This window comes from Lactuca virosa, chromosome 3, assembly GCF_052849685.1.
Source record: "Lactuca virosa cultivar CGN04683 chromosome 3, Lactuca_virosa_CGN04683_v6, whole genome shotgun sequence".
In the NCBI taxonomy this organism is placed as follows: Eukaryota; Viridiplantae; Streptophyta; class Magnoliopsida; order Asterales; family Asteraceae; genus Lactuca; species Lactuca virosa.
Genome location: NC_136428.1, coordinates 112,891,121 through 112,901,326, shown reverse-complemented (window position 1 = coordinate 112,901,326; position 10,206 = coordinate 112,891,121). Strand labels below are relative to the sequence as shown.

At 31.6% G+C, this 10,206-nt stretch overlaps 1 protein-coding gene across 1 annotated transcript; it reads right to left on the bottom strand.

The window, feature by feature from the left end:
- Nucleotides 1-932: 932 nt before the first annotated feature.
- Nucleotides 933-4,607, bottom strand: LOC145166401 (SPFH/Band 7/PHB domain-containing membrane-associated protein family). Its single transcript, XM_079085370.1, has 9 exons — nt 4,377-4,607; nt 3,038-3,161; nt 2,853-2,920; nt 2,700-2,759; nt 2,443-2,601; nt 2,176-2,322; nt 1,879-2,093; nt 1,386-1,494; nt 933-1,228 (listed from the first exon to the last, which is right to left on the bottom strand). The coding sequence occupies exons 1-9, from the start codon at nt 4,512-4,514 to the stop codon at nt 1,145-1,147; spliced, it is 1,104 nt and encodes a 367-aa protein (XP_078941496.1). The 5' UTR covers nt 4,515-4,607; the 3' UTR covers nt 933-1,144.
- Between the last annotated feature and the right edge of the window lie 5,599 nt (nt 4,608-10,206).

Genomic DNA, 10,206 nt, shown 5'->3' with positions numbered 1-10,206 from the left:
AACTTCAATATAAATTCCAGTTCCACTTAAAAAACCCAAAGAATATTTTGTGAATAGTTAAAAGTGATAAATTGTAGTTCTAAATGCAAAAACTAAATTGTAATATCAATTTAACTAAAATATTCTCTAAAGATATTTTTATAATCGTTAAAAGTTTTCAAATAAGTAGCTTAAAATAACTTACAATAACAATAGTTAAAAATAACTTTATATAAATGATTATATTGTTACCTTTAAAATCAAAAAAAAAAATATTTGATGTTTTAAATAATTACAATGATAGAACTTAAAACTTTAAGCAAATAAATTTTAAAAAATTAATTAACAATAACAACAACTATAAATAACATTAAACCATATATTATATTTAATTTTATTCATGAGTTACCCGCGGGTAGAAATCATTCAAAAGATTGAGATTATACAGTTTTAATAGATGTATATATTATCATATAATTCAAAATAATCAATATATTATATCAACTTGGTATACAAATTATTATATCAAATTTAACAACATTATTGTGCAACGCACGGGCATTCGCCTAGTTTGTCATATATTACCATCACTTACCATTGTAATTAATCATGGAAAATCACATAAAAGCTCAATCTATTACCTATCGATATTTAGAATCAACCTTATATTATTTTTAGTATATTTTAACCAATTTAATTTCTTACCTTTCTTATACCAACACACCGAACCCACGAGTCCTAACCAACCGGTAACATTGATTACATCGCTTAAGTAGGTGACATGTAATATTGATGTGGTAATTTCAACATCCACACATACCATGTTCTATATTACATCAAATTTTACAATTACCTTAAGAAAAATGGTTTGCGGTAATGATATGAAAAGAACTGATTTCATTATGCTCTCATATTGACATAGCCAATTAAGAATTCATCATTAAAGAAACAAATAAACAATTGCAAACATGTATTCCCATCATAAAATCGTGGTGCAAGTAGAAAACAAAAGTCCAATATGAACATCTACCGATTCACGCAAAAGTCTTTTTGTGTTTTCTCTAGAATCTTTGTAGTATCTATTAATTATATATAATCAAACAGACATTCACTCAAAGTAAGTAGAGTCACAAAACCTCCTTCCTCATTGTCATACTCAGTCAAACTATGCTGCTTCCAAATTGGTTCTTCCTTCCACCTCTTGCAAAAAGTTCCCAAGCAACCTTTGACCCAACACCATATTCGGTATCTGTATGTATCAAAATAAAATAATAATGTTATTTATTTACATTAAAATTTAACTGGTTTACTATATAGTATATATATATATATATATATATATATATATATATATATCATGTAAATGTAATAAATATCCAATAAGAGAGATAGAGAAAGAAATAGACCTTGTTTCCAAAGAACATTTTAGAGTTATTAGTGATTGCCTCAATGAATTTAAGCTCCAAAAATTGGGGCGTAAGCTTCAACTTATTTGCTTCAGCCTCTCTCATAGTCCTGGAATAAAATGAAAACACAATATCATTACACATTTTTTGGCAAGCTAATAAATAGTGTGAAATGTACTAAAAAAACAGTAAGTTACTGATTTGGTCCCTGTGGTGTAACTCAAAATGACAGGTTTAGTCCAAGTTTCGTTTTGTTACAAATTTGTCCCTATGATTTCATTTTGTTGCAGTTTTAGTCCCTGGCTCGTTAAATATAACTACTAAGCTGTTAGTTTTTTTTTTTTTTTTTTTTTCAAATTACAATAAAAGAACCTCAAATAAGAAGCAAAACTGAAAGAGGAAACTTAGTAGGACCAAAATTGAAAAACATCAGCTATATATTCAGGGACCAAAAATGTAACTTAGTAAAAAAATAATAAACTTGAGAACTCACTGATAATATTTGGCATCAGCCAAACTCTTTTCTCGGGCAAGATACATTCTATTTGAAATTTCTTCTTGCAACCTCAAACTATCTTTCTCCATTAACTTCTGTTCCATTATAATCTTGCTAACATGAGCATTCTTCTCAGCTTCCGAAATAGCAATCTTCTTTTGTGTTTCCGCCTCTTTCTCAGCAACCCTCTGCCTTTCTACCGATACCAACACCTATAAATTTTTTAAAAATATATATTTGGTTATACTTTCCAAGGGTATTTTAGACATTTTCACCAACAATCAACAAGCCCACCTTGGTGCGCTCTTCTTCCATCTGCTCAAAGTTTCTCCTTACACTTTCTGGGATTCTAGGCTTTGTGACACGGACACTGATAATCTCTATGCCTGGTGCATAACGTGTACAATCAGCTTGAAGAGCATCTTTCATTGTTTCATCAATCTGCAAAAAAATACCAACCTAATTTACTCTTTTACCCATAATATATACATACCAATCCACTTTCATTTTATTTATTATAAACATGGCATTATAACTACATAAGAGAATCGATATATATACCTGATCAAACATGTCAATGTAAACTTCTTGAAGGGAGTGAACACTACAGAATTGATTGATTTCATGATGAATTTTATCGTATATCCAAGTATGATCATACTCTACACCATAGTTGAGAAGGGTGTCATACACAGATTCCTTTTTCAGCCGATTAACAACCTGTGTAGGCAAAAGAAATTATATATATAAATGAAGCTTAATGAGTTTTAGGAGAAATTGAAATTTACCCGATTTTAAAATAGTATATAAAGATTTACCTCTATCCTGTCAAAGTTTATCATAACACCACCTTTTGTCCCACAAGGAATGTCTCTCACCTATATATTATATATAACCATGGACTTAGTAACAACTTCAGTGATAGTGTGATACATATGTTTTTCAGAATATATATAAAAGAAAAAACTTACCAGATCTGTCTGAAGGGTGACCTGGACAGGCTCGTAATGGGTAATGATTGGTAACTTCAGGTGAAAACCTAAATTCAAAACCAATTTTATAAAAGGTTCAAAAAAGAAAGTGTGTGGTTGATTTATGATGTGAAAGATATTAATATTATGTATGAACTATAAAATGGTATTAAGTATTAACAAACCTGGAGTTGTAGTTGTCTTTTGAAGAGCACCCCCTAGCCAATAAACCCCAACATGACCTTCAGGAACTTGATGTAAGACTGTTAAACTGTTCTTCAAGTTTGGTGATGAAGATGGAATCAAAACCTACAAAAAAAATGGGTTATTAGTTATTAACACTTAGGCATTTACCAACACACTTTATTTTCACTAGTTATAATAAACAATGATGATGATGAACTGTTATTTCTCTGTGTTCACATGGCCATCAAGGTAAACATATAATAAGAATAGAATAAGAAGCTTTATTGTCCTAAAATAGAAGGGGTAGTCCAAAAATGGAATATGTTTTAAGAACATAGAAGAAAACAAAATTACATTAGCTACTAGTCATGAATAAGGCATCAATGTCAGATAAGAGGAAAATGGACCACAAGCTTCTCTGTTGCAAGCATTTACTTTGCTAGTTAGATGAATACATTCAAGGGGCTACTCATTTTTTTTTTTTTTTTTTGAAATCCTTTTTAACTTAGTGTCAGGTTTCGCTTTATAAGTTGGTAGCAAATATGTGCCAGTTTGGTTATAATGCGCCCTTACACATAAATGAAATTAAATTGACCAAATGACCAACATGAAATCAGGAATCATTCTCTCACATTCTTGCAAACTTGGAAATACATTAAATTTCAGTGATCCATTTGCAGTTTATAAGTTTGTGACGTATATGTAGAATGTAGTTATGTGCTGGTTTGGTTACAACGTACCCTAGAGCACAAATAAATTTGAATTTACCAGCAGAAATCTTACTCTCAAAACTAATGCTAACTGGGGAATACATTCAACTTCAGGGAATGCGTTTGCAAAATCCTAATATATAAAATCATACTAATGTATTTGTTATGAATATACAACCTCGAAACTGATCCTGAAACTCAGAAATCAGAAGGAAATTGTCTGATTCCGATACACAACACATGAATTACTATACCATTGTATTCAGAAGTTAATGAAACTCCTCTGAGCTCTAGATCCTTACGATCTCAAAGAGTGAGTTCCAAAACTGGAAGGTGCAGTAGCATTACACATAGCATCCCAATGTCCGAGATAAAAACAGAGCAACATTCTGAGAATTATGATCCTAAACGTACAAATATTGCAAGATGCATACAATTTTTTAAACCCAAAAGAGCACTATTAGCAGTAAAGCCCTAAGTTTCGTTTTAGCGATTTCTAGAAGCAAAATTCCTCAATAGAATCAAACTTTTAATATTACAGATGTACAAGTCAACAATATATTAACCAGCATCTCTAGGTTTGTGTATAAATACGATTATTCAAGTCGACATGAGTGAGTGTGCGTACAAGGGAGGCAATAGCAATGAAGGCAAATAGAACGGTGACAATTGCCGTGAAATCGCCATTTCCTTGTTGACGAAGTGGTTCCGTCGGCGGTCGGCGTGGCGGTGGTGGTTGCGGCCTCGGTTGCGTTCCGGTGTCCATCCTCGTCTCTCTCTCTCTCTCTCTAAAGACCTTTACGGTGTGATTGAGTGTGATGTGATGCAAAGAAGGGAGTCTATTGATTTTACTGAAGAAATTATTTCATATACATATTTATATCTAATAAGTAATTTTTTTGGAAACGGCATCTAATAAGTAATGAATCGTATATTTTGTGTAGAAGAATAGAATCAATAATTTTTTAACTTTAAATTAACTAATAATTGACGAAGATTATAAAGATAAATTACCACGAAGGAGTGATATTAAAGAATCAAAAAATTTAGATTCATTGGATAATTGTAAATATATGGAAATTAATTGATCATGTTATATATATATATATATATATATATATATATATATATATATATATATATATATATATATATTGGTAAAAACCCTATTTTATAAAAGTAAATATGTACACAATATTTATTAAACATGTTAAAATCCTGATTTTCCGAAAAGTGCAAAATTTTAATTTTTACAGTTTAATATTTTCATTCAAACATCGATTCATATTTTAACACAAAAATTATATAAAATATAAAATTTAATACAGTTCATTCATAGTTTAGTACACAAAATTCACAATTTAATACAATCATAATATTACTAATTCACTAATTTGGGGAGTCAAACTCAAACTCTACCACCACCACCAAATACCACACGTCAGCACCAACCATCTATGTCAACGTCGCAACTATTATTCTTTTCAAAACAAATCTATATATATAAAACCATACATTGTCAGCTTAAATACTATATTCACAGTTTAATAAAACTATTAATTCATTAATTTAGAGTTTAATGCAACAATTATAAAAACTAATATATTCTTACATATTTACTCCACAAAAAATACTCACAAGAAAATTAATACAAATATTCATATTTTAACATAAAATTCATAAAAAAATCACAACTTAATACAATCAATTCACAGCTTAATACAATCAATTCACAACTTAATACACAAAATTAACAGCTTAATATATTGAATTCACAGTTTAATATACAAAAAACTATACATTCACATTCATATTCTCAACTTAAAACTTACATTTATACCTTCAGATATGTGGGCTAGTGTTTCTTTCAAAAATTTAATTTATATAATATTCACAATTTAAATTTTACATATTTTATTCAAAATTAGAGAAAGGGGTCGGAAGGTGTCGCTTTTGTGTGGAAGTATAGTACACTCTTCTAATTGGTAGCTACAGTAAAGTATGTTGCTATTTGTCTACGTTTCGCCCATTTACAAATACACAAATATATTGTAGTATGTTATAATATAATGACCCCTTTGTGTTGCAAAGTAAATAGCAAGTGCGGCAGCAACACCCTGTTAAAAAAAAAAGTAAAGTATTACCTCTCGAATATTAAATAAAGCAATGGCTATGAAAATTTTGTCCAATTATAACATTGTATTTTAATATTTCTTTTCTTATTAAGACGATTGCAATACAAAAAACTGAAAGTAGGATGGTATAATAAACATTTCAATGAAATTATGTTGCTATTTTGTCTCACTAAAAAGAAAAACCATTTCACATCAGCTAATTATTTCGGTTTTACCTGTTAAATCCATAAAATGTTAAAAAAATAAGAATACAATGTATGGAAAAAATGAAAATTATGAAAGAAATTATAAAAAGAAAGAAAAAAGACCGTTGCTTGAGATTGCTCTATATGTAAAAAATAAGAACACAAAAGGGTCGTTGCTTGATTTACCTCAAATTGAGAGTCCATAGTAAGAACTTTTCATCTTCGAGCTCTGACTACAACCGTTTCTCATAATTTTGCTAAAAGGGTAAACTTGTCTTTTTCATATGATGATCGCTTCACTTTCGTAGGGTTATCTTTCCAGAATACAACAGTTTCATACGCACAACACTCTTTTTTCCCATAGAGGTTTGTGGGTGTTGCCGGGCAAGTTTGCTCTTGCCTTATTTTTTGGTTCAATTAGTCGGTTCATTTATATGTTCTCCAGGTTGTTTAACTCCAACTGCATTATGGTAATATATGAGTTAAAACAAAAGAAATTAGAAAAGGCCTTATTGTAGGTCTCATACCAACTAAAAATAATCATATATAATCAAACATTCAACAATATGTACAGATAATAGAACTCCAATTCTAGTGATGAATTGCTTTATTTGTGGTACAACAAACATATACAAATAAATTGAATGGAACAAATTGAAAGTATGACGATTGATGGTGCCAAAATCTTGAAACTTCGACTTAAAGTAGGAATTTCAATTTACCACAAGGACCATTTGTGTAATTTACTGAAAATTGTACTTTATGTAGTTTTTCTTCCTGGTGAAGATATAAGGATCAAATTGTTACAGAAATTGAAAATAGACACCAAAATTGCAAGAGGTCATTGTTTGACTCTTATACTGCATCCTAGATTATAAATACTCATATATTTATTTAATTATTTTTAATAACAATGTTATAGCTTAACATATTTTTAATAATACCTAGGAAAAGCTTCCATTTATGCCCGCCTCTTTCTGCACATCTTCTTTGTGAAACTCTTTAGATCTCCTGAATCAACAAAACAACTTAAAGATGACTTCTAATAAAAATAAAAGATAAAAAATTAAGACATTAATGGGAAAACTCACCTTTTACTATGAAGTGTGATACAGGAGGAAATGGAAGTCCAAAAAAAATTAAGCCAAAATCTAACTATAGTTTTGATCAAATCTAAAGTTAAACCCTAAATTCATCTCTCTATCAACATACAAAGGAAAATAGTGGTACTGGCGTGTACATAGATAAAGAAAGAGGGTGCGTCAGTGCGTGGCAGAGAGTGATTACCTTCTGTTTTTGAATTTTTGACTGCAGGGTAAGGATTTAAAGTTGACTACATAAACATAAAAGGATGAACACAATAGGTGTCAAATAGAGAGCATGTGTTGCAAGGAGAAGAGCACATCATCTATAAACCAAACAACATCAAATTAACTTAAAAAATAAACTAATGTAACCAATATGAAAAGCTAAAGTAAGTAAAATGAACCATATGATAAAAAAGAGGATTATTCAAAGTTTTGACCTATCTAAATATTCCCCTTTCCAAAAGTATCAGCTTAATCTCCAACAATTGCTTCTTATCTCTAGCATTACAGAAATCTAGTTTAAAGAAAATTTCACACCGTAGATTAAAATAAAGATACAGATCATATAGAAATCAATCATAATAATACCTTATTAATAGCAGGATTGTGAATAATTTCGTTTGTGATCCAAGTCTTTTCATCATGATATTCTTGCACCTTACGGTAGATAAAATATGAACGATTCGGTTCATCTTATGCAATGTCATAATAAACTGAAACTGAATATTGTTACCAAAAGCTTGTTGACATAAATTAAAACATACATATTGCAACAAAGCACCTTTCTGATCTTTTATAGATCATCAATCTGAAAAGCCAAAACAGGAAATACAAAGTATACATGACAAAACATAGGAGAGGATTTGTGTTGTGACAATAACCTGGGTAAAAAGCATTTGAAGGGTGAAAGTGAAAAGAAACATAGAAGAAAGCAATAAGGATGAAGGAAAATTGTAAAATGTACAGTTAGGCAAAATTAGATTATTACAAATTAGGACAGAAAAATCCCAAACCTGGCAATAAAAAGGTCAGGCATTGTCAAATTAAACGATCAGATGCTTCAATTTGCCACCTTCTTTCATATGCCGACCCTCTGTTTCATCAAACTCACATCAAACTCTAAACCACCCTTGATTGATTTTGTCATCTCTCTCAATCTGTCAGCCCATCGTTTTTCTTTTTTCTGTGGAAATAATTCCATACGAACACAGAGAAATCAAAAGAAGGTTCATCATGCCGAAGAAAGAAATCGACAAAACTACTTTGATTATTTCTTCCAGAATTGCTCTTTCCAATCCCAATTCGAACATCGAACGACTGAGCAGTGAAAATCAGAACTAACCTAAGGCATAGAAACCAAAAAAACCAAGATTATAGAGAGCAAAGGAAGATTATGAGAAAAAAGAACACATCTTAATCGATCTTCGAAGGGTCTGCAATTAGCAAGCAAATATTCAGTAAGCCCTAATTAAAAGTCGAAATAGAACGAAATTAAAACAAAGTGAATACAGATAAGGGGTAGCAGGCGTCGACCTCATCAGTCGATTGTCACTGCCGCGTCTCGTCGTCGTGACCGCTTTCATCGGCTGAAGAATACAGTCGATACCCCCGAGTCCGAATACGAATCTGACTCAGAGTGAACATCGGAATCCGATCAATCGTCGTCCGTTTAACGGTGGCGCCAATTTAACGGTGGCGCCGATTTGATTGAAAGCGATGAGCGGTAGGGGAGGGCCGGAGATCGTAAAGTCATCTGCTTTTTGATGGGTTTTAAGCATAAGAACAATCCTATGTGCTCATACAAACCCTAATGCTTGGATCTAGGTTTCTCTATTGTACATGCAATGAATCCAAGACTTACAAACCCTAGATCTATCAAATAAGAACTGAAATAAGGGTTTAGTAATTACCTTTGATTGTTATATAGCAATAACAATCAATCCTTGCTTTGATTGGCTTCAGAAAGCTTAGTGCCTCAAGTGTTGCACCTCTAATGGAGTCACAAACACCACTAAGCAACTTGGATGAAGAGGGAGGAGAGAGGAGGCACCAAAAACGGCTGGAAACCCTAAAGGATTACTTGTCCACGTTTTTGGGGCTTAAGGGTCCTTTATATACATGTAGGCTATTAGGGTTTACAACCAGGAAACCCTAATCTGACTACTTAAGCCCTAAGCAGCCCATGGACCATTCCAGAAGGCCCTTGGACGATTTCTTTATGGTCCTCCATATAGAATTCGTCCATTGCCATCTAATGGATCCTAAGCCCAACTTTGTAACTATCTTATAATTACAATATCAGTCCCCTTAATTTAATTAATCTCTTTTAGTCACAAAATTAACTCTTAATTAATTCTTGACTAATATTAATTAAACAATATGATTTCTCCTTTAATATATTATTCTTATAATATATTAATAAATCATAATTAAACCTTTCTCTCCTTAATTTATCCTACATATTGCTATGGTGAAGGCAACCCAAAAGGACCATGCTCATAATCGGGTCAAGTACATACCAAAATAGTTATGGACTTAGACACTAATCCAACAGTCTCCCACTTGGATAAGTCTAATAACTATTTTGCATAACTTTAGAACCTGATCAGCAATCGTAGCTTTCAAAAGCCGCTGTCAACTCTGATCTTATCAGATACGCGTGTCCTTTAGATAAGGGATTATATATTCCTCCATTTTACAAGATATCGTATAGACATGAGACATAGATTGAAATCATTCTCTCAGTCTATGTGTCGTTTCCCGATTTCCGATTTATGACGACTGACTAATTGAACAAATCAAATCAGTCCTGGCCCGGCCCGGCCGAGCACTTTCCTTTGTCATCACTAAATCATCGAGGGGCCCACATATATCGCTTTTATCCTACCTTGAGTAAAAGGAATGGATAAACTTTGACTCAAATGTTTGCTTGCACCTACTAATCGAATCACACACAACAATAAGTTTTATAACACCAAGTTACTGGTGCGTTTACTTATCATCAATATGCAACTGATCAGCAAGTAACAACTCACACGTCTTGGTTTCAA